This window comes from Trachurus trachurus (genome assembly GCF_905171665.1).
Source record: "Trachurus trachurus genome assembly, chromosome: 1".
Taxonomy (NCBI): Eukaryota; Metazoa; Chordata; class Actinopteri; order Carangiformes; family Carangidae; genus Trachurus; species Trachurus trachurus.
The window spans coordinates 37,712,934-37,738,497 of NC_139891.1; the positions used below are offsets into that span (position 1 = coordinate 37,712,934).

At 40.9% G+C, this 25,564-nt stretch overlaps 2 protein-coding genes across 2 annotated transcripts in view; both read right to left on the reverse strand.

Annotated features, from left to right (window-relative positions):
* The window catches only part of LOC310985743 (uncharacterized protein), a 204,856-nt gene that overhangs the window by 170,076 nt on the left and 9,216 nt on the right, over positions 1 to 25,564 (reverse strand). The gene's annotated exons all lie outside the window — the stretch shown is intronic.
* The window catches only part of capn9 (calpain 9), a gene marked incomplete at its 5' end in the record, with an annotated part of 29,022 nt that continues 5,930 nt past the window's right edge, over positions 2,473 to 25,564 (reverse strand). The window contains 17 exons of the mRNA XM_083980869.1: positions 2,473 to 2,557; positions 10,365 to 10,423; positions 11,112 to 11,228; positions 12,053 to 12,131; positions 12,223 to 12,291; positions 13,333 to 13,397; positions 14,227 to 14,284; positions 14,394 to 14,474; positions 15,740 to 15,776; positions 15,865 to 16,073; positions 17,022 to 17,179; positions 18,784 to 18,944; positions 19,754 to 19,831; positions 21,272 to 21,357; positions 22,739 to 22,822; positions 22,925 to 23,093; positions 24,617 to 24,750. Of these exons, the coding sequence (XP_083836995.1) occupies positions 2,531 to 2,557; positions 10,365 to 10,423; positions 11,112 to 11,228; positions 12,053 to 12,131; positions 12,223 to 12,291; positions 13,333 to 13,397; positions 14,227 to 14,284; positions 14,394 to 14,474; positions 15,740 to 15,776; positions 15,865 to 16,073; positions 17,022 to 17,179; positions 18,784 to 18,944; positions 19,754 to 19,831; positions 21,272 to 21,357; positions 22,739 to 22,822; positions 22,925 to 23,093; positions 24,617 to 24,750 (1,671 nt within the window). The 3' untranslated portion in view covers positions 2,473 to 2,530. The remainder of the gene's footprint in view (positions 2,558 to 10,364; positions 10,424 to 11,111; positions 11,229 to 12,052; positions 12,132 to 12,222; positions 12,292 to 13,332; positions 13,398 to 14,226; positions 14,285 to 14,393; positions 14,475 to 15,739; positions 15,777 to 15,864; positions 16,074 to 17,021; positions 17,180 to 18,783; positions 18,945 to 19,753; positions 19,832 to 21,271; positions 21,358 to 22,738; positions 22,823 to 22,924; positions 23,094 to 24,616; positions 24,751 to 25,564) is intronic.

Sequence of the window (25,564 nt, forward strand, 5' to 3'; positions counted from 1 at the left end):
TTGGATATTTGACAGACATTCGCTCCTTCTCAATACATTAAAGGGATAGTAGCATTTTTTTAAAGTGTGGTTGTATGATCTACAAATAGCTCCTAAGTACTTTAATTGCAGTAGAAGACTCTCTGCACTCCTCCCGTTAGCAACGCCAGCCCATAATAGCCCTGCCCAGAGATTTACAACATACAGTGTTGTGAACAGACCCAAAGAAACGGCCTATTTTCACGGCCTAAAAGAGGTTTTACCTGAAAAAAAAAATACACAGTTCCATTGTTCACTATAATATAATTTTTTCCAGCCCCTCAAAGTGCAGGAAAAACACAGTTTTTATTTGGACCGAACCAACTGCTGATCGGCGGGCGCTAACCCTGGGCGGAGGGATACGAGTTGGTTAGGTCCAAATAAAAACTGTGTTTTTCCTGCACTTTGAAGGGCTGGAAAAAATTATATTATAGTGAACAATGGAACTGTGTATTTCTTTTCAGGTAAAACCTCTTTTAGGCCGTGAAAATAGGCCGTTTCTTTGGGTCTGTTCACAACACTGTATGTTGTAAATCTCTGGGCAGGGCTATTATGGGCTGGCGTTGCTAACGGGAGGAGTGCAGAGAGTCTTCTACTGCAATTAAAGTACTTAGGGCTATACATCATACAACCCCACTTTTAAAAAAAATGCTACTATCCCTTTAAAAATTCATATAAAATATTAGGCTACATGTGTTTAAAATGCAATAAAAACAGGTGTGTGTCTTAGCTCTACCATCCTGTGTTGATTTTGAGCCAACAGGTCACACGACCTGGGAGTTATTGAGCTCTAATGGGTCGTTCAGACCAAAAGCGTCAAAAGACGCTCTTGACGCTTTTCCGCGACGCTGGTGGTCTGAACACCCTGGCGTTTTGACGCGCGTCAAAGAAGTTGACGTCGGTTGTGGTTGGTTGAGTGGGGGACATCTACACTCTGATTGGTTGCCGCTGCTCCGCATCATCGCTCATTAGCATAAAGTTCAGGAGATTTCAACTTTCTCCTGACGCTCTCGCCGCCAAAACGCGACGCCAACGCCTTTGACGCTCTTCAACGCTCCTCGACGCTGGTTCTCATTGAAAATAAATGACTTCCGGCCACCGCGACACTCTCGACGCTTTCGGTCTGAACGCACAGTGACGCTCATACTGTATAATAGCTATATATAAAAAAAATTCATATAAAATAGTAAATGTGTTTAAATGCAATGAAAACAGGTGTGTGTCATTCTGTGTTGAGTCAACAGGTCATATGAATTTTTTATATATTTTATACAGTAAATATGAGCGTTAGAGCTCAATAACTCCCGGGTCATGTGACCTGTTGACTCCTCTATGACACACCTGTTTTTATTGCATTTAAACACAATTATTTTCTATGAATTTTTAATGTATTGAGAAGGAGCGAATGTCTGTCAAATATCCAACTTAAAACTAACTTCACTGCGGTCCGTTACCGTGTTACACAAATAACAAAAACAAAGGAAGCAAACTCACAAATTTCTTCAACCTGAAGGCATTTCCAGGAATAGCTATAGCCTATTTGATGCTTTTTTATTTTATTTTATTTTATTTTTTATAATTCAGTTCCTCACTTACCCATTTCAGCACCACGGACAGCGTCTCTGTAAACTTCACTTGGTTGTAACAGCAAAACAAAACAGACAAAAAACTGTCCATTCTTAAAAAGTCCATTTATGTTTTATTGCTTGTTCTATATAGACTGTTGTTACACAACAAAAAATATAGAAAATTAGTCTACCTAACCTATCTAATTCTGTTTATTTACTTATTTTTGATATTGTCTGTGGTTGAAGTAGCCTTGATCAGTATTGGTGATAATATAGGCTACCTAATTTAGCAAATAGGCCTACTATATCTTGCATATTCCTAATTGTGGAGTTCAAAATGGGAAATTGCAGTAAATTCTGTCTCTTCATTGCCTAGGCTATTACTTTTTCACATCACATGTTACATTATTCACACAGTTGTACGTTTTATTTGTTGAATTGTTGTGATATACTTTGACAAGTTAGTTTGACAAATTCAATTTGATTTTATTTCTTTTGCAAATCACAATCACAACAGACAGAATCTCAAGGAAGGAACAAGATCTTAAAATATAACTCTATATTGTGATTTTTGATTCTTTATGTCACGAGTTTCATGTGTGGTATTATTAGTACAACACTGGTAAAACAAACACTGTACTGTCCCTTTACATCAAAGGCAAAAAAACGTTTTTTATTCAAATTTATTTCCATTCAGTGCTGAGAATCCAAAAGTTTAAGGCAGCAAAATTCAAAGATCAACCCTGCACCCACTCACCCCCCGACAGCAAAACCTATAAGCTCAGACAGAAACTCACATTATTTGCCCAAACAGAGGCATTTAAAACGGAAAGAAGCTGGAAATATGAAACGTGTGTGTGTGTATCACTACAGCCTGAACATTCAAGACACTGCACCATTGTGTTTTGTTCTTCTGGTGGCTTCGGTTTGCCCTCAGCTTCTCCTCAGACGTTCATCGACAACATCAGGAACTGTCAAAGGTTCAGAGACAAAAATAATAATTAAAGGGATAGTAGCATTTTTTTTTAAAGTGGGGTTGTATGATCTCCAAATAGCCCCTAAGTACTTTAATTGCAGTAGAAGACTCTCTGCACTCCTCCCGTTAGCAACGCCAGCCCATAATAGCCCTGCCCAGAGATTTACAACATACAGTGTTGTGAACAGACCCAAAGAAACGGCCTATTTTCGCTGCCTAAAAGAGGTTTTACCAGAAAAAAAATACACAGTTCCATTGTTCGATATAATATAATTTTTTCCAGCCCCTCAAAGTGCAGGAAAAACACAGTTTTTATTTGGACCTAACCAACTCACGTATCCCTCCGCCCAGGGTTAGCGCCCGCCGATCAGCAGTTGGTTCGGTCCAAATAAAAACTGTGTTTTTCCTGCACTTTGAAGGGCTGGAAAAAATTATATTATAGCGAACAATGGAACTGTGTGTTTTTTTCAGGTAAAACCTCTTTTAGGCCGTGAAAATATAAACATAGATGCCACGTTCTATATCTGGCGATACGTCAGCGGGGCCGCCATATTGTGCAGGACACAGAACGTCTAAGCCTGTGAATATTCTCATTTGTCCAGGTCTAAGAGGCTTCATCAGTTGCTACATGAACTGATGAAGCCTCTTAGATGAGAGGTGAAACGTCTTCCTAGACAAAATAACCGAGTCCAGTTGTGTTTGATTTAATTTATTTGGGGATATCTACAGGTCTACAGCTCTAGGTCACTGAATTGTTAGACTACACTACAGTAGCCATGACTTCCGGTATGGGCAGCGCCATGTAAAGACGTGGTTTTGTTGGGCTCCTCACGGGACTACAAAACAATCTCTCTATCGTTTTAAACCACTATCTACGACCTTACGCGCACCTATAAACCAGTTAAGTTAACAAGATTTTTCAACTGCGAAGAGGAAAATGCCAAGAAATCGCCAAGGAAACAAGACGGAGTTGGAGGCTAACGCTAATGCTAATGCTGGTGCTAGCGAAGACGACGCAAATGAGGACAGCCAGCAGGTGGTGTTGCTGGCTATTCAGTCCTTAAGACAAGATGTGATGGCGAAAATAGAAGAAAAGGCGACAGCTCAGTTGGCAGTACTCCAGAGCCAGATCGGCCAGATTAAGACTGAACTACTATGTGCGGTGGAAAAAGTTGATGAACGAGTTGAGGCGACCGAGAGCCGAGTGTCGGAGCTGGAGGTGGAGGTCAGCGGGCGCTCGGACTCGTTTGCCGCGATGGAAGCAGATGTCAGCGGTATGAAAAAAGAACTGGCCACACTGAGAGACCGCTGCGAGGATTTGGAGGCCAGATCGCGGCGCTGCAATGTACGCATAACGGGGGTGAAGGAAGGCCGTGAACATGGGAAACATCCGTCTCAGTTTGTAGCTGACATGCTAAAAGAAGCTCTGAATCTTGAGAAGCCCCCCACCATAGACCGGGCACACCGCACCCTCCGTAGTAAACCGACGCAGGATAACATCCCACCCCGGGCGTTTGTGGTGAAATGCCATTACTTCTCCGAAAAAGAGTCGCTTCTGAAGAAAGCCATCGAAATGAAGTCAGTGACTACCGCAGACGGCGACCACATCCGAATCTTGCCGGATTTCACCCAGACCGTGAGTAAACAGCGGGCAGCCTTCACCGAGGTGCGGGGGCTGCTTCGGGGCTGTGAGGGAGTCCGCTACGGCCTGAGATACCCCGCGATATTGAGAATAACCACGGCGGACGGTCAAGAGGCAAGTTTCAAAGATCCGAAGCTGGCTAAGGAGTTTGTGTTAAAGAGGGTGGTGCACAAGGCTTCATAATGTTTGTGTTTGGGTAAGTGGACACTGACTGAAGTACCCGCTTTATTAAGCTGGGAGATGAAGGCGAGACACATTAAAGACAGTTTACTTTTACTTTGAAAAATCCCGGGGTGCCTTTTTGTCCCACCCGAAGCGGTCTTGGTGTCTCCGCTGTCAGCAATTGAATATGCACACTCGTGTGGAGGAGAGCTAAGGCTTCTATTATGTTGCTCCACGTTCAGGACTGCTTAATTCTGTCCACTCAAGCTCAAAAAAGAGTCAAAATGTGGAGACAAGTTTGAATCTCTCATGAGGATTCAGTTATGTGGGACATCATCTTTTATTTCATGGGACTTTATGTTTAGGTCTGTTTAACTTCCTACTTGAAGTATTTTGATACCTTGAGTGGAAAAAGAATAATTTTGTGCTACACCAAGGACAATATGTGTCAAGAGGAATGGGTCAACTTTTGTTTTGTCAACTTACTACATTATCAGCAATATATTGAAAGAGTTAAGAAATCTATTGAATTTTATATTTGTTCCTGTGGGGAGCTCACATGGTAAGCAACCTTAGGAGAAGAGGATAACTGGAAGAGCAGGCAGTCTCTATGCAAGAGACAAGCGATGCCGTGTTCATGTTCATGTTTTTGTTTGCAATGTGTAAGAGTGTTAGAGTTACATATTGCCTAATGTTTTATGGATGTGTGTTTAGAATGTGTGTTCAGGTACCCCCCCCATGCTTCCCTTTTTTTTTTTTTTTTCTCTCTCCTCTCCATCTTCTTCTTTCTCTTTGGCTATCTACCATCAAGCTCAGGGAACCCCAACTGCAGTTTCTTCAGAACCACCAACAACAGGTCACAGGAATGAGGCAGTGGCATTATGTGAAAGGTCAACTTGATGGCGTGGGATAAAGGTACAGACAGGGCTGACACCATGTTGGTGAGTTGGAATGTAAGGGGATTGAATCAACCGGCTAAACGAAGTAGGGTATTCTCTCAATTAAACAAATTAAAAGCCGAAATAGTGTATCTGCAGGAAACCAACCTGTTAAATAAGGATCAAGCAAAACTCCGCAGAGGAGGATTCACGCAAATTTTTCACTCTGAATTCGGTCACAAAAGTAGGGGGGCGGCTATTCTCCTGCACCAAAATGTGCAGTTTGAAGAGTCTAGCATCATAAAGGACAAAAATGGTCGCTATGTAATCATTCAAGGGAAACTGTTCAATAGGCCGGTGGTGCTGGCGAATGTCTATGCTCCCAATTGGGATAATGTTGACTTCTTTAGAAATCTCTTTTCACTTTTACCGGGTCTAGATTTACATGATTTAATACTGGGGGGAGATCTCAACTGCGTTTTGGATCCGAAACAGGACCGCTCCAGTACAAAGGTTACTTCACTTAGCAAATCGGCGCGATGCATAAATACTTTTCTTCAAGCATATGGAATCATTGACCCTTGGAGATTCAAGTATCCAACATCCAAACAGTTCTCTTTTTTCTCCCCAGTACATCAAACCTACTCCAGAATTGATTATTTTTTGATAGACCAAAAATTACTACCCATGATTACTCAAGTAGAATACGACAGTATAGTCATTTCGGACCATTGTCCAGTACTTTTGAAGCTTCGGTTTCCAGAAAACATACTTCCTAAACGTACATGGCGTCTTAATTCACGACTACTTGCTGATAAAAAATTTGTTGATTTCATAAACACACAAATAGACTTATTCCTAGAAACTAATGAATCCCCCGAGATAAGTTATTGCACACTGTGGGAAACCATGAAAGCGTATCTAAGGGGACAAGTGATATCTTACACTGCTGGTGAAAATAAAAAGAAATCTAAAAGGGTTACAGAGTTGGTCGACAGGATCAAAGTGGTGGATCAATTACATTCAACATCACCCTCCGAGAACCTTTACAGAGAGAGAATTTTACTTCAGACGGAATTTGACTCACTGACCAACGATAATGCTGTGGATCTTTATTTAAAAGCTCGTCATAATCTATATGAATACGGGGAGCGCGCCAGTAAACTGTTGAGCCATCAACTCAAACAGTCAGCAACGGCTGGTTTTATATCTGCGATAAAGGACGGGGAAGGTAATATCGTTACAGACCAAAGGGACATTAATGCCCAATTCAAGTCTTTTTATGAAAATTTGTATACCTCAGAGGCAGGGGACGGGGAGTTAGTAGAGAATTTCTTCAGTAAACTGGAAATGCCCTCCTTGGATGAATCAGACAAATCAGAATTGGAAAGAAGTATAACCCAAATGGAGATCAATAGTGCAATTAAAAAAATGAAACCCGGAAAAGCACCCGGCCCCGACGGGTTTCCAATAGAATTTTTTAAAACATTTGGCCCTAAATTAATACCATTGCTATCAAATGTATTTAAAGAGGTCCTGGTTAAAAAAACTCTTCCCCCAACTATGACCCAAGCTTCTATCTCTTTATTATTAAAAAAGAATAAAGATCCACTATTATGTGAGTCCTACCGTCCGGTCAGCTTATTGTGTTGCGACTATAAAATTCTAACCAAGGTATTGGCTGGTAGACTTGAGAAAATTATGCCTAAACTGATCCACCCTGATCAGACAGGTTTTATCGCAGGCAGACAACTATCAAGCAACCTTCGCCGAGTATTCAACATTATATACCAACCTAATAATGTTGAGCCAGAGCTAATACTGTCCTTAGATGCGCAAAAAGCGTTTGACAGGATTGAATATAACTACCTGTTCACCGCGCTAGATAGATTTGGCTTTGATCCTACTTTCTGTTCATGGATTAAAATTCTCTATACGGCACCTCATGCCTCCGTGAGAACGAACAAGATAATATCAGATTATTTCCCTCTCTCCCGAGGGACAAGACAAGGGTGTCCCTTGAGCCCCCAGATATTTGATATTGCCATCGAGCCCCTGGCAATAATGTTAAGGAAGACCACTAACCTGGTTGGAATACAAAGGTCAGGGCATTCACATAAAGTATCTCTTTATGCAGATGACCTTATCCTCTTTCTCTCAGACCCATGTACTACTATCCCTATTGCTCTTGAGCTTATCACTATATTTGGTCAAGTTTCAGGTTATAAATTAAATTTAACTAAAAGCGTTTTATTTCCCATAAACGACAAAGCACGCCAGATGTCATTCCAGGACTTCCCTTTCTCTGTCAATAAGGATAGTTTTACTTACCTGGGGGTTTGTGTCACTCAAAAGTATAGGGATCTATTTGACAGCAATTTCAAAACCGTGTTTAACAAAGCTAAACAGGACATGGAGAGATGGTCAACCCTCCCTTTGTCACTTGCCGGAAGGATTAACTCAGTAAAAATGACTATCATGCCCAGATTTTTATTTCTGTTCCAAGCAATACCAGTCTTTATACCTAAATCCTTTTTTAAGGACTTAAATAAGCTCATATCAACTTTTATTTGGAATAAAAAAGTACCCAGAATACGGAAGGAATATTTGGAAAGACAGAAGGGAGATGGTGGGCTGTCCCTACCCAATTTTCTGTATTATTACTGGGCGGCCAATATCCACAAATTTATATTCTGGGTCTCTGATGCATCAGATGATGAGTCTCCAGTATGGTGTCAGATGGAACAGCATTCGAGTAATCCAGTTTCGCTCCGCTCTTTAATTTGTTCCCCACTACCTTTAAGTAAACGTTGTTGGACGAACAACCCAATAATTTCTGGCTGCCTGAAGATATGGTCGCAGTTTAGGATTCATTTTAAGCATAAACAAGCTCTTGTCACTTCCCCTATTCTAGCGAACATCAATTTTGCTCCATCTCTCACAGATCCATCTTTTCAATTGTGGCATAGGAGAGGGATTAAATGTGTGATGGACCTTTTTAAGGAAGGGCACTTCATTTCCTTTGAACAGTTAAAGAAAGACTTCAGCATCCCTCAGTCACATTTCTTTAGATATCTACAGGTGCGGAGTTATGTTAAAAAACACTTCTCTTTGACAACCCCTCAGAGGACATGGATAGATGAATGTCTGACCATAGATCCAGTTGACAGAGGTCTGGTGTCTGTGTTGTATGATAATATCCAGAGGGTTGCAGTCGTATCACTTAACCGTTTAGCAAGGCAGTGGGAGGTGGAATTAGGAACCACCATTTCAGACGTAAACTGGCAGGCAGCAATTACATTGATACACTCTTCCTCAATTTGTATCCGGCATGGGCTGCTGCAATTTAAGGTTCTGCACAGGCTGCATTTATCTGCGAGTAAGCTAGCCAAACTCTACCCTGGCTTAGACCCAACTTGCATCAGATGCAGGCAAGACCCAGCTAGCCTCAGTCATATGTTTTGGTTTTGCCCGAAACTAGAGCTATTTTGGACAAATATATTTGATACATTTTCATACATGTGTAATAAAGTTATCAGTCCCAACCCATTGACTGCATTATTTGGGGTCGTCCCTCAGGAGACACCAATATCTAGGCACCAGGCTGAGGCTATAGCGTTCTCCACTCTGCTAGCTCGACGTCTGATACTCCTTAGTTGGAAGAAGGTCATGCCCCCCTCTCATAGGCGTTGGGTGGAGGACGTGATGTCCCACCTCAAACTTGAACAACTTAAATACACTGCCCGGGGCACTACACATAGATATTATAAAGTCTGGCAACCATTCCTATCGTACTTTGAAGATGAATTCCCCTTAACATAGTGTAGCCAACCCCCCCCCCCCCTTTTTATTTATTTATTTATTTTTATGTTTCTGTGTCTATACATTACTCTGTAGTTATGTGTATGCATACATATATATGCGTGTTTATTTGACTACTTTGTTGATACTGAGTAACGTCTGTTTATTCTCCTGATTTTTCATTTATTTTCAATTATCAGTATTACTATGAATATTGCATTATTGTCATTTATATACTTCATTTCATTTATTTATTTATTTTTGCTTTCCCTCTTGTCTGGGGTATTGAGTTCTACTGTGAGTGTATAATGTGAAAATCAATAAAAATATTTGAATAATAATAATACAGTAGCCATTTCAATTTGCGCGTCTGTGTGTTTTCCTTTTTATTTATTTATTTTATATAATATTCATATGCGGATCAAGAGTGAGCGAGTGAGCGCGAGAGAAACAGCAGATGCGCACCAGATGCAGGTTGACCGGGCAAAAACTGAAACGAGACGGTTAAAGAGAGGAAAAACACAGAATATAGACAATAAGAGACTTTGTCCCGTCGTCACGACGTGAGTGGATCTGGTGGCTCAGGTTTGGTGATGAGGAAACTGTCACTGTCAGCTGCTGCTCCAAACAGTCACTAACTTTAATTTGAAGGGACAGATTAGATGTTGATTTTGTTAACAGGGACTTTGTTGCACCCATATCACCGTGGTGCGTCTTTTTTATACAGTCTATGGGTGCGTCTTGAAATCCCTCTTTGTCCAAAGCGGGAGATGACAGAAAGAGTCTGAGAACTACTTAATTGAAGCTACATTGTTGCGAGTTGGCTCCGGCGTACAGGAAGCTCTGCGCCGTGCTCAGTGTTTCAGCTGCTTCTAGGATAATGTAGTTAACGTCCCCAGCGTAAATGACGCCTGTGAATAGATTTAATCAAAATCTGGGGTTACAACCATGGTTACAGCGTTTAGAACGTCAGTCCTTTAGAACTTATGCCCTGCACAACATGGCGGCCAGCAGACGCATGGTGGCGCTGTTCGGCAGTATGGAACGCGGCATCTACGTTTATATATCTATGGTGAAAATAGGCCGTTTCTTTGGGTCTGTTCACAACAATGTATGTTGTAAATCTCTGGGCAGGGCTATTATGGGCTGGCGTTGCTAACGGGAGGAGTGCAGACAGTCTTCTACTGCAATTAAAGTACTTAGGGGCTATTTGTAGATCATACAACCCCACTTTAAAAAAATGCTACTATCCCTTTAATGTTGCATTAATTCATAATAAAGTCCCAGACCTGTGACATGAGACCGCTGTGGGTTTTTACCTGCATCATGTTCATCCTCACGCGCCCTCGCTTGTGTTGGTCCACGGCCTGGAAAGCTCCTGGCGACGAGGAGGGAAAGTGTTTGTGACCAAGTGTTTCTCATTAAAGGGATAGTTCACCCAAAATTGAAATTTACAGGGGGTCTCGGCGTAGCAGTGCATGTCCACATAACGGTTGCAAATGGATACCAACTGTCTTAGTAACAAAAAGACACACCAAAAAACATCCAAATACCTCCATGCTGCTCGTATGTAATGTCCCTCTTGTATTGAAGCCCCGAAATTGTCTATTGTCTATAAATAAGTCTATATTTCAAGCTTGTTTGTAGCGGAAGCTCCTCTTCCCAGTTCGTCCAAATTTGACGAACTGGGAAGAGGAGCTTCGAGAAGCTTCCGCTACAAAACAAGCTTGAAATATAGACTTATTTAATTTTTTACGGAACAATTTCTCATTTTGGGGCTTCAATACAAGAGGGACATTACAGACGAGCAGCATGGATGTATTTGGATGTTTTTTGGTGTGTCTTTTTGTTACGAAGACAGTTGGTATCCATTTGCAACCGTTATATGGACATGCACTGCTACGCCGAGACCCCCTGTAACTCAGAGAAGCCACGGAGGACTCTGAAACTTCTCCCAGCCCTTAGTCCACATGAGGGTGACGAGTAGCTAATGAGTGAGAAATTTCAATTTTGGGTGAACTATCCCTTTAATATCATTAACGTAGGAGTGGATTTACTCAACGTACTGAACATGTTCTCCAGACGGACGATGCAGGTGAGGTAGTCGTCGAAGTCGATGTCGTAGCTGTCGTCAGCAAACCTCAGGCCGATCAGCTGCAGCAGCTTGTTGTTCAGGTGCATCCCTGAAATATTAATATTCATAATATTAGACTCAATTATGATCAAGTTTCTGTATTTAACTGCTCCAAATCATATGAAACACATGTTCAAAACACATCTGAATATCTGAAATGCACAAAAATCTTGGATAAAGTCTTATTTCTGTAAGTGAAACTTTATAAAACGCTTTTCAACTAGTTATCACTGCTGTTTTTCTTTGTGTCTAGTGTTCCTTTAATTTTGAAAAAGCACCAGTTTGACCATTAATGTAAATGTGCATTATGTTAGTGAATTAAATTGACATTAATAAACATGTGTATCATATGAGATTTTCTGTTATTATGACAGACAATAAAGTTTTCTGAAGTCTGAACTGTCTGCCAACAAATATAAAACAACATGAAAGTTAAAAAAAAACAAAAACAGTTTGGACATTAAAGGGATAGTAGCATTTTTTTTTTAAAAAGTGTGGTTGTATGATGTACAAATAGCCCCTAAGTACTTTAATTGCAGTAGAAGACTCTCTGCACTCCTCCCGTTAGCAACGCCAGCCCATAATAGCCCTGCCCAGAGATTTACAACATACAGTGTTGTGAATGGACCAGGTAAAACCTCTTTTAGGCCGTGAAAATAGGCCGTTTCTTTGGGTCTGTTCACAACACTCTATGTTGTAAATCTCTGGGCAGGGCTATTATGGGCTGGCGTTGCTAACGGGAGGAGTGTAGAGAGTCTTCTACTGCAATTAAAGTACTTAGGGGCTATTTGGAGATCATACAACCACACTTTTAAAAAAAATGCTACTATCCCTTTAAAGTGTGTTCATGTTTCTTCGCAGCTCGACTTTCACCTGCAGCTTTGAGAGCAATGCGGAGTTCGTACGACGACATCTTCCCTGAGCGGTCGGTGTCGAAGGACAGGAAGAGCATCTGCAGCAGCGACAGAACAACAGACATTTTCAAACATTTCCAAACACATCAGAGTTTATTTACAGTTTTACCACATGAACATGACACCTACAATCCACTTCTTCATCTTCTCCCAGAAAACCTTGAACTCTTGGAACTCCAGCATCCCTGTGTTGTCCACCTGGTTCACGGTGTTAAGAAAAACACTTAACAAGCCTCAAAACTGAAGCTTCAAGAAGCAACCACGACTTAAAGGGATAGTTTGACATTTTGGCAAATTGGCCCATTGCCATAATCCCTATAGTCATAGCAGCAGTAGGTTCGTTACCTTTAATTGTCGGTGCAAGCTGTTTTTAGAACGGCGGAGCAGAGCCGTGAGCTGCTCAGAGCTACGCTACGGAGGCTCATTATGGGATTTCTTGGTTTCCCTCATCAAACTCATCAAATACACAATCCAACAACTCCACAACGCTCTGGTGGACAAGTTGTGAGCTGCACATTCACCACGCTATGAGATAATAACACAACGTTACCACACAGAGTTGTTTTAGAGGGAAATTCATGTAAAACCACTGATGCACGTTGCCTTCAGGGACAGTTTTTCATCAAGCAGTCTCTGTATTTCCCTCTAAAACAACTCTGTGTGGTAACGTTGTGTTATTATCTCATAGTGTGGTGAATGTGCAGGTCACAACTTGTCCACCAGAGCGTTGTGGAGTTGTTGGATTGTGTATTTGATGAGTTTGATGAGTTTGATGAGGGAAACCAAGAAATCCCATAATGAGCCTCCGTAGCGTAGCTCTGAGCAGCTCACGGCTCTGCTCCGCCGTTCTAAAAACAGCTTACACCGACAATTAAAGGTAACGAACCTACTGCTATGACTATAGGGATTATGGCAATGGGCCAATTAGCCAAAATGTCGAACTATCCCTTTAATTTAACATTTTTCCTTCATAGATATTTTCTTTAAACTAGCTACAAAGCAGATAGGTGGAGTCACTGGAGGTTTCAGTCTCTAAATGAAATCCTTGAATTGAGTTTAATTGAACTGAAGTGAATAAAACTTAACATATCTAAGTTAGGTTCGATTCCACTAAGTTCCTGTGAGATTTTTTCCAAAGTCAAAGTCTTAACCTCCAGTTGAAGTGAAGAGAAGTGTATTTTACGTCCTGAAATCACAAGGCTGAGATGAGTGAGTATGAGTATGAGTGTGGAAGGATACGTCCATCAGGTTGATGATGCTGTGGCAGGTGCTGAGGCTCAGGCCGTCGAACTTCACCTCTTTTCCTGAGAACAGAGGAGTAAAAACAGTAGATTAAGGCTGGATTGCACCAACAAGGTTTAATTTAATCTAAAATAAACTCTAATCAGAGATTACTAAAACACAGTTTAAAATGAGTTAATCCAGGTTTGAAATTAAACAGAGTTCTGTTGCACTATTTAAAATTAATCTCAGTTTACTAAAACTCAGTTTGCTCACTCCACCTCAAAAATGCAGCCATTGAAACTTAGTTTAGAGTAAACATTTAACTGAGGTTTAAATTTAATCTGTCTTAATTTTGAACTAGGTTTTAAATTTAGTGCAACATAATTTAAATTTAAACCATAATTTAATCTGGCTTTCAAATTAAACCTTGTTGGTGCAATCCAGCCTAAGATTCAGTTCAATAACTCAAAGACATATTTGTTTGTTAAAACAAAATAACACCCTAAACCTTTAGTTTTTGCCTGTGTTTGAGTCATAATTTGTGATTATTGTGTATGTTTCTGTTGTTCTCCCTCCCTGCCAGAGGGTGGTGCTGTTGTTTCTGACATTTCTCACCTGGTGATGACACCTAGATTAAATATGGCTTCTGATAATCCTGACTCCTAAAAAAATAACAATTAAAGGGAAGAGGACCGGAACAGGATCCCTGAGGAACTCCATCCATATTAACTTTACCAGCTTTTTATCCATTTTACACATAGACACTGTGAATTTTTTATTTTGACACAAGCAGTGGTTGGTGGTCAGGTGGTTAGAGAGCACATCCCATGTTGGTACATATGCCTGAAGCGCTGATCGCTGGTTCAATTCCCAACCAAAACGACATAAAGCCCAAGTTAATGAACTTACTTCTGCTGAGAACTCCGTTGAGCATCTGCTGCAGCTCCCGGACAGAGATGGCCTTGTCCTGCGACACACCAGAGTTAAAGAGGAAACTCACACGACGTCAAACACAACGATGGAAACACACAGACAGAGAAGCTGAAGCTGCTGTTTGTTGGTTTGTTTGTTCTTACGTCACCGGCCAGCTGTTCAAAGAGCCGCCTCAGGCCTTTCTCCTCGTCTGACTCCTCCTCCGGCTCACTGGGCATGGGCGGCTGCACGGTGGAGGGAACCAGGGTTATTATTATAAAACTAAGACTACAACTAGGAGTGAAACAATTATTTAGTCAAATGAACAATATTAAACTAACTTAAACTAAAATAAGAGTCAGATAACATCAGCTTTAGTTGTAGTTTTCTTGTCGATGTCTAAAGCTGCAGGAAGAAAAGGCCACAGCTCAACATGGGACGACTTGGAGTTCGACCCACAGCTAGATAAGAGTGAATGGAACCTGATGGACTGATGGGAACATTATGGGATGGATGCAACTAAAAGGGAAAATCCCACAAAAAACTAAAACTAAGACTAAATAAAAACTCAATTCCTCAACAATAAAAACTAAACTAAAACTGAAAAATAAAAAATAAAGTGAGGGACCAGTCAATAAAGCGAGGGACCAGTCAATAAAGCGAGGGACCGGTCAATAAAGTGAGGGACCAGTCAATAAAGCGAGGGACCGGTCAATAAAGTCAATAAAGCGAGGGACCAGTCAATAAAGCGAGGGACCGGTCAATAAAGCGAGGGACCAGTCAATAAAGCGAGGGACCGGTCAATAAAGTCAATAAAGCGAGGGACCGGTCAATAAAGCGAGGGACCGGTCAATAAAGTCAATAAAGCGAGGGACCAGTCAATAAAGCGAGGGACCAGTCAATAAAGCGAGGGACCGGTCAATAAAGTCAATAAAGCGAGGGACCAGTCAATAAAGCGAGGGACCGGTCAATAAAGCGAGGGACCGGTCAATAAAGTCAATAAAGCGAGGGACCGGTCAATAAAGTCAATAAAGCGAGGGACCAGTCAATAAAGCGAGGGACCGGTCAATAAAGTCAATAAAGCGAGGGACCGGTCAATAAAGTCAATAAAGCGAGGGACCAGTCAATAAAGCGAGGGACCGGTCAATAAAGTCAATAAAGCGAGGGACCGGTCAATAAAGTCAATAAAGCGAGGGACCAGTCAATAAAGCGAGGGACCGGTCAATAAAGTCAATAAAGCGAGGGACCGGTCAATAAAGTCAATAAAGCGAGGGACCGGTCAATAAAGTCAATAAAGCGAGGGACCGGTCAATAAAGTCAATAAAACGAGGGACCAGTCAATAAAACGAGGGACCAGTCAATAAAGTGAAACTGATTCATCAGTTGTTGAACTCACTAAAACAAAACTTAAAGGAAACTGAAAAACTAAATAAAAATAAAACCTTTAATGAAAAATTTGCGCCACTACAATCTATGGACTGAATGGACGATTGATTATCAGTTTACTTACGTCCGGCAGATCAGCATCGACGTTGCTTCCCATCTCCCTGTGCGACAGAAACACAAGTCTCAAGGTATGTACAGTAGTCACATAGCAGTAAACATGGAGGTGGGGGGGGGGTCAGTAACACTCACAGCGCTCCGGCCTTCTTCTCGGAGAAGACCCTGATGAGGAAGTCGGCCTCGTGGTGCGGCTGGAAGGTGGTGGGCACCAGCAGGTAGCTGCCCGGGGGCAGCGTGAAGCGCTCCGACACCTCCCGCACGTTGATGTAGGTCCGGCTGCGAGCTTTGGAGCCGTGGTAGCGGAAGAAGTCCTTCCCCTGGTAGTCGTCATCGTTAGGAGCCTGGACCGACAAGACAAGACGGACAGACACAGGTCAGATACTTTCAGCTCAGATCGACTGGCCTACAGCTGGAGATCTGAGTCCTGATCCAGTCACATGAGTCCAGAGATCAAATGTTCCTGGAGGTCCGGATGATTCTACTCATCTTTACTTTACTTTATTTGTTTATTTAGTCGGGACAATGCATATTAATGGACAGTGAGTACTAGAGTACTCACAGTAAATACACCGTGTGCTAAATTACATCCATAGTCCCCAAAACAATTCAACAAATTAACATAAAAAGTCCATAAAGATGGAGGACCAGTAGATAACAGGAAAAGTACATTTACATAGTTACAGGGTTAGACATGATTCTATATATAATATATATAGCTGGAATTAACATGATTCATTGAAATATAAAATATAGCCTATGTCTATACAGTTGCGATTGACATGATTCACTTTAAATATAAAAATATATATATCTATACAGTTGAGCTTGACATTATTCGTTGAATTATAAAAAATATATATATTTGTATCTATACAGTAAGTTGCAATTGACATGATTCATTGAAATATATAAAAAAAATATATATATATATCTATACAGATGTGTCTGACATGGTTCATTGAATTATAAAAAATATATATCTATGTAGTATGTTGCTATAAGCTTTGCTTCAGCCGCAACCCTTTTCCACCAGCTATATAGTACTTGTTACTACCTTGAATTTGTTTTGTTGAAATTTTGATGCTGTGATCGAAATAAACACTCATTCATTCATTCATTCATTCATTCATAAATCACAGTAGCCTATAAACAAATACATACAGGTCGCGTCATCTCTTATTTCTACAATTATAAAACGTCCCGTGGTTAAAGTAGTTTATTTTTAGTGCAGTTTTGACTCGAGTTTTTAAACCTTGGCTAAAAGAAAATGAAACCGCTGTGTTTCTGACCTCGTACACAGCGAAGCCGATGGTCTCCATGTCCAGTCCTTCCTTCCTCAGGCTGCGTCGGTTCTTCTGCATCAGAGCGATCACCACGCTGCACACGTCGTCCTCGTCGTCAGCGTCCTGCAGCTCCAGCTTGTACTGGGGGTTGGTCCAGAATGTGTCTGAGGGTTCGGAGAGGCAGAGTTTTAGTTTTTTTTTTTTTCTTTTACATTTGAACAGTTCAGTGTCTTAAAGGGATAGTTCACCATTTTGGCAAATTGGCCCATTGCCATAATCCCTATAGTCATAGCAGTAGGTTCGTTACCTTTAATTGTCGGTGCAAGCTATTTTTAGAACGGCGGAGCAGAGCCGTGAGCTGCTCAGAGCTACGCTACGGAGGCTCATTATGGGATTTCTTGGTTTCCCTCATCAAACACACAAACATCAAATAGCCTACACAATCCAACAACTCCACAACGCTCTGGTGGACAAGTTGTGACCTGCACATTCACCACGCTATGAGATAATAACACAACGTTACCACACAGAGTTGTTTTAGAGGGAAATTCATGCAAAACCACTGATGCACGTTGCCTTCAGGGACAGTTTTTCAGCAAGCAGTCTCTGTATTTCCCTCTAAAACAACTCTGTGTGGTAACGTTGTGTTATTATCTCATAGCGTGGTGAATGTGCAGCTCACAACTTGTCCACCAGAGCGTTGTGGAGTTGTTGGATTGTGTATTTGATGAGTTTGATGAGGGAAACCAAGAAATCCCATAATGAGCCTCCGTAGCGTAGCTCTGAGCAGCTCACGGCTCTGCTCCGCCGTTCTAAAAATAGCTTGCACCGACAATTAAAGGTAACAAACCTACTGTACTGCTATGACTATAGGACGAATCTCCTTGTTGTTTACAACTACTTCCGGGTAGAAAACCAGCATTCGAATAGTGACGGATGAGAGTTTCGCTATATATATCTCATTTTTCATGTCACTATATCACCGTTTAGACTAATCTGATGTTTGTAAAGTCCATAAAACCAATGATTGGACAAACATTACTATTTACGTGTGCACATTTTTGTAATAAGTCATGGTTATCATAGATTAGCTGGGCTAACGGTTAGCTACCTGTTTAACTTTAATAACTCAGTGACTCAATAAACGGTCAATGAAAAAATATTTTCTCCAGCGGATATCTGAGTTACAACATGACTGAGCTAACTGGAGTAGTTTCATGTCGTGTCCCACAACGGGAGGGTTTTAACAGCTGACGTCCTGATGTTAGCTTAGCTACCGCCGTTAGCTTAGCTACCGCCATTAGCTTAGCTACAGTTAGCTTAGCTACTGTTAGCTTAGCTACCGCCGTTAGCTTAGCTACTGTTAGCTTAGCTACTGTTAGCTTAGCTGCCGCCGTTAGCTTAGCTACCGTTAGCTGTCCCTGTCAGCTGAGCCACTGATGCTTTCTAGACACTGTGATTCCCCCAAACTGAATAAATACAACACATAGCAACACAAAACACACACGCAGAAATAGTAATGTTTCTTCAATCATTTCAGATTTGTCTAAACGGTGATAGGGCGTGAAAAATATGATATATATATATATATATATATAGCTAAACTCTCATTCGTTACTATTGATCTCATTCAGGTTACGTGCTGGTTTTCTACGCAGAAGTAGAATGTAAACAACAAGGAGATTCGGTCTATAGGGGTTATGGCAATGGGCCAATTTGCCAAAATGTTGAACTGTCCCTTTAATGTTTCTTCACCAGCCGTTCTCACCGATGTAGTTCCTGCAGCCTCCAGCGGTGGAGCCGCGGATCCAGTTCCCCTCGAACAGACTGACCTCCCAGTGGCGCTTGGAGTTGTCGGTGAGGTCGTCGGGGGTCATGTTGCAGATCTCCACCTTGTCGTAGTTTCTTTTGAAGTCGTCAAACTCCATCCTACATCACAAACACTGTCAGTGTCACCTCCACACACAGCACAGTCTCACCAAGAGGGTTTATCAAGTTTAAAAGGATAGTTCAACATTTTTGGCAAATTGGCCCATTGCCATAACCCCTATAGTCATAGCAGTAGGTTCGTTACCTTTAATTGTCGGTGCAAGCTGTTTTTAGAACGGCGGAGCAGAGCCGTGAGCTGCTCAGAGCTACGCTACGGAGGCTCATTATGGGATTTCTTGGTTTCCCTCATCAAACTCATCAAATACACAATCCAACAACTCCACAACGCTCTGGTGGACAAGTTGTGAGCTGCACATTCACCACGCTATGAGATAATAACACAACGTTGTGAGAACGTAATGAGCCTCCATAGCGTAGCCCTAAACAGCCTGCTGCTCTGCTCCGCCGTTCTAAAAATAGCTTGCACCGACAATTAAAGGTAACAAACCTACTGCTATGACTATAGGGATTATGGCAATGGGCCAATTTGCCAAAATGTTGAACTATCCCTTTAAAATACCACAAAGGTCATGAGTCGGCCCACTCAGACAGTTAAAGGTCGTCTGTATTCATCTTGTGGTTTATTTGTTGTGTTTTACATTTCAACGCCGATGCTAAAACAAAGTCTGAGACAACGGATCAGATCCCTTCACCTTCAGTTTTCACCACACACACACACACACACACACACACACACACACACACACACACACACACACACACACACACACACACACACACACACACACACACACACACACACACACACACACACACACACACACACACACACACACACACACACTCACCAGAATTCACCGTCCTCTGATGAGTTCTGCAGGATGCGATTTTTTTCCGCTTGGTCGACGTAACCCCACTCTCTGGACCTGAGACACACACAGGAAACATGACTCAGCACTGGGAGTCAGCATCATTTGTTTCTCCTCTAAACTGCATGTGGATCATACAGTATGCTCTGATGTTATGAATGTGGATCTGCTCCACACACTGCAAAAACTCAAAATCTTTCCAAGAATATTTGTCTTCTTTCTTGTCAAAATGTCTCAATTTTAGTCTAAACTAATCTCTTTCCACTTAAACTAAAAATTAACTTGTTTTTAGACAGTTTTCACTTGTTTCAAACTAATTTTCAATTGAAATAAGTAGAAAAATCTGCCAGTCAAAGCAAGTTTTTTGTGCTTGTAATAAGAAAGAAAAACTTGATCCACTGTCAGATTTTTCTACTTATTTAAAGTGGAAAATTTGTTTGAAAAAAGTAAAAAAGTGTCTGAAAACAAGCTACTTTTTAAATGTGATGAGTCTTATTTTAAGTATAATGAGATTTATTTTGACTAGAAATAAGACAAATATTCTTGGTAAGATTTTGAATTTTTGCAGTGCAACCCATAATATCGAGGAACAATCATGTTCGAATAGAGTCGGTTTTCATTTCTCATGACGACAAAGATGCAAAATACAAAATGTAATGGGCTTAAAATGACAACAAGCAAACACACAAAACAACCACAGACATTGAAAAATAACACAAAAAACTACAAAACAGACAGGACGGACTACAGCGGTCTGAATAACAACCACAAACCAAACAGCTGCAGAGAAACAAAAACTACACAAAGATGTTAAATGAATGAAGGGAGGTATTCAGAGTCAGAGTCTTTTTATTTTATTTTAAAGGGATAGTTCACCCAAAATTGAAATGTCCCTCATTATCTCCTCCCCCTCATGTGGACTAAGGGGCTGGGAGAAGTTTCAGAGTCCTCCGTGGCTTCTCTGAGTTACAGGGGGTCTCGGCGTAGCAGTGCATGTCCATATAACGGTTGCAAATGGATACCAACTGTCTTCGTAACAAAAGGACACACCAAAAAACATCCAAATACCTCCATGCTGCTCGTATGTAATGTCCGTCTTGTATTGAAGCCCCAACATGAGACATTGTCCCGAAATAAATTAAATAAGTCTCTAATTTAAGCTTGTTTTGTAGCGGAAGCTTCTCTTCCCGGTTCGTCCAAATTTGACGAACCAGGAAGAGGAGCTTCTAGAAGCTTCTGCTACAAAACAAGCTTGAAATATAGACTTATTTAATTTATTTCGGGACAATTTCACATTTCGGGGCTTCAATACAAGAAGGACATTACATACGAGCAGCATGGAGGTATCTGGATGTTTTTTGGTGTGTCTTTTTGTTACGAAGACAGTTGGTATCCATTTGCAACCGTTATATGGACATGCACTGCTACGCCGAGAGAAATTTCAATTTTGGGTGAACTATCCCTTTAACCCCTTGTGTTGTGTCTCTTCATTCTTACTTGTCACTCCAGGGGCCGTTCCACTCGACTTGACCCCACGGGTTTCTGACCCGGATCAGCTTGACCTTCTGACCCCGGTAGTTCACCTGGAAGTCAGACAGGAAGAGGAGAAATCTGTTTATTGAGATTAAACAAATAATTTTTCGAGTAAAGAACAACAGCCTTCCAGTTTGTATTATTCAGTTATTTAAATTAAGAAAAGGAAACTATAATTTAAGAGGGTTAACCCTCTTAGCTATTGATTTTCGAAATGTGTAAAGTGAGAACTAATATAAAATACAAATGTGTTTCAGTCTTGGGAGTTCAAATGTGGAATAAGCTCAGTGATGAGTTGAAGACATGTAGTTCTTTGTTGAGTTTTAAGAAAGCCTTGAAATGTAAAATAATGAAGAATTATAAAACACAGCAATGATTACTTTCATCTTATTATTTTGTACTGTTGATTCTAGGTAATCTAATTTCATATTTAGGTAAATATAAGCCTATTCCCTTTTCGGTCACTGTATGATGTTTTCTTTGGTTGCAATTGTGTATAATATGTGCTGGCTAAAATGGTTGATTTGATATTGGTGTTGTGTGACCGAAATAAACAATTTCATTCATTCAAAAGATTGCAAAACTCTGGATATTTACTTTATAGTTTAAATTGTAAAGTCCAACTGGTAAAACGGTGCTCATACAGGTTGTTCAGACTCAGCTCCTGTGGTGATGTCACGACGGGAGTGAGTCCAGCCCCTCAGCGCGATAAACGCCTACCACGTCTGTTTCTATGGCTGCAGTGCACAGCAAGAAACTCCTGAGCTAAACTGATGAAATACCGACCAATCTTAAGTCATAAAGTGGTAATAATCTTTGCCGTGTACAGTCACCATGTTACTTAAAGGTGCAGGCACAGAAACAGCTTGTTCATTCAGGACCACGGATCAGTTTGGGGCGATACATTTACAATACAGTGTAGTTGGACGTCTGACAGCTGAGTGAAATTTAGTAAAAAGAGTATAATATGGGACCTTGGTAACACTTTATTTTAAGGGGTCGTTGTTCCTGTGTATCTACCTAATTAATTACAGTGTAATTACCTATGTAACGTATGTAATAACATGTACTTACATTGTAAATACATAGTGTATTTTGGTGTACTTACAGGTCCTTGTTACACTTGTAATAAGAAATGCCAAAGTGGCCTCTCTCTTTGCACAAGCATTTCTTATTACAAGTGTAACAAGGACCTGTAAGTACACCAAAATACACTATGTATTTACAATGTAAGTACATGTTATTACATACGGTTACATAGGTAATTACACTGTAATTAATTAGGTAGATACACAGGAACAAGGACCCCTTAAAATAAAGTGTTACCGGGACCTTTAAAAAGAAAATTCATTCTGTTAGACCTAAAATATTAGGAAACTAGAGCCCCAGGTTGAATTTGCCTGGAACTGTCCTTTAAGTTCAATCTCGTACCTCCTCCAGGCCGGTGATGGAGTAGGCGTGTCCCTTCACCAGGCCGGTGGACGTCTTGGCCTCAGACTCTGCAGAGCTGGTGATCTGGAGAAAAACCAAAACATCCAGTCAGGTTGAAACAGAAACAGCTGAGGAAACATTTCATTTCCTCCGCGGTAAAACGAGACACTTATTAGAGGTGTTTACGTCAATAGAGCATCCCATCATGGAGCCTCTGTCCAGAGCCTTCTTCATGATGGAGAACAGGTTGTTAGGAGCGTTCTTGGTTTCATACACCTCCCCCACGCCGCCGGTGAAGTCCTCCATGGCCTCCATGGTGCTGCCGCCCTTCAGAGACTCGTAGCTGCCGTGAAGCCTGAAACCACATCAAGGAGTTAACAAAAGACAAGAAACAAGAAGAAACCGAGTGTTTGTGTTCTCACATAATCTGCAAAATACAACAGATTCTGGGGACATGATAAAGTGAGGCTGCAGGTTTGAGCAAATAAAAGCAAGTTCCTGTGAATACACCTCTTAAAGCCCGTTTGAGCAGTTTCTAAGATCAAAGTCCCGACCCGGTCCGATCCGCAGGTGTTGAAGCCTGGACCTGATGCAGCTGCACTCACCAGCATTAGTTCTCAGCTGGACCACGGCAAAATAAATAAATAAATAAAGAAGCCCGTGGTCCGACCTGACCCAATTTCTAATCAGAATTTTAATAATAGAAAACATCATTTGTTTTTTATGCCAAGTCTTGACTTGTAATTGTATTATTTACATTTTTTTTTTTTTATATAAATTTTATATTGTTAACCTGTTTGGTTTGATATTTTATATTCTTTGGTCTAAGGTAATTTTCAGAAGGAACAAATGTGCAATCCTTATTTGTAATGTTGTATGTTTAAATTTACAGTAAGTTAACTGTTGGCACTTGCAATAAATGGGCTTATTGGAGCCAATAAAAAAGCCAAATGCTTGATTATTCAAAGCTACATCGTTTTGGTTGTTTAAAAACAAACAAACAAAAAAATCTGATTAATCGATTAATCGATCAATAAAGTGCTAGATTAATCGATTACAAAAAGAATCGATAGCTGCAGCCCTACAATAAAGTGAGGGACCGATCTGGGGCCTTTAGCTGTTCTCCTTGTTGACTTCAGAAGTCGTGCACACAGCTTCCTGTTAGTGAAGTTTCACAATAAACTGAGTTTGTTTGGTGAGTGTGTTTCCTAGAGCACTGGAAAAGAGAGTAACGACACCTCCATTGACTTCCGTGGTAAGGGTTTAAGGGTTTAAGGGTTTAAAGGTTTAAGGGTTTTGCGCCCCTAGTGGCAGGATGTGGGTATTGCAAAAGCGCCCAGAAAACTCATTCACTCCAATGTATGTGTGTGTTGCCCACTGGCTTGTAAATTGATGAAAACGGCCGTGTTTTTGTTTTTAGGTGTCTTGGTCATATCAAATTATACTTATAACTTGTTTATTACAAAACGTAGATTGAAACATTAATGTAGACAACTGTTTTTGTTTTTTTTACCCGCCTATGTGTTAATGTTTATCTGTAAAGGATCCTCAATGATGCTATTAACGTGAGTGATCTATAAATGTCCTTAAATTATTGAAAACACCACACTGCTCATTCACCAACAATGCAGAGATGTCAGTTCTTGGGCGCTTTTGCAATACCCATATTCCTCCACCAGGAGGCGCTGCCATTGGACCAATGCTGTCGTTACTCTCTTTTCCAGTGCTCTAGGTGAGTTGAGCCTTCTTGGCCACCGTAGGGTCGCTATACTGTCGTTAACTCCTCCCCCTTCCTACCATTAATTAACAGTGAATGCTTAAGGCTGTTAGCTTTATGCTGCAGCATCAGTGCGGGTGTGTGTGTGTGTGTGTGTTTACTTGGCGTAGGCCTTCTCCAGCAGGGCGCTCCAGAACTCGTTGTTGGAGGCCGAGTGCAGCATGATGAGCTGGTTCCTCACCGCCGGCAGCCGGTCGTCCACCACCACGTCCAGCCATTTGTTGTGCTGCCAGAACTGAGGGACAAGGTGGAAGAGTTAGAAACGCTACTTTGGCTCATTTGTCAACAGGAATGTGTGATAGGCTGAGACCAGACACACACACCCCCTAGAAATAGTCCTCTCACTGCAAAAACTCACAATCTTCCCAAGAATGTCTTATTTCTTGTCAAAATGTCTCATTTCTAGTCAAAACTAATCTCTTTCCACTTAAAATAAGACTCATCACCTAAAAATTAACTTGTTTTTAGACACTTTTTACTTCTTTCAAGCCTATTTTCACTTGAAATAAGTAGAAAAATCTGCCAGTGAAAGCAAGTTAAAACTTGCTCCACTGTCAGATTTCTCTACTTATTTCATGTGAAAATAGGCTTGAAAGATGTAAAAAAAGTGTCTACTACTACTACTACTACTTTTTTATGTATAACTATATGTATAAATATACTTATTTTAGTTATAATGAGATTTGTTTTGACTAGAAATAAGACAAATATTCTTGGTAAGATTTTGAGTTTTTGCAGTGCTTGAAAATCAACCAAAAGACCTTATTGTTTAATTGATCTATAATTTTTTCTTTAAAAGGTGTTTTTTCCTAAAAAATGAAAACAAACTGTCCAAATATTTCTCAGTAATCTTTTGTGACGTCATGGAGGCTGATATCACTATCAGTGGATGAGCTGGATGCTGGGAAAGACTAAGATAGATTGTACATATTTAAAGCAGAAGTGAGTGATCCGGTCGTTTTCGCTAATGCTGCGTTCCAGGCAGGCTTTTGAAATCGTAAATTACAGCTTCGAGTCACAACTTACGACTTTGTAGTGTTCCAGGCAAC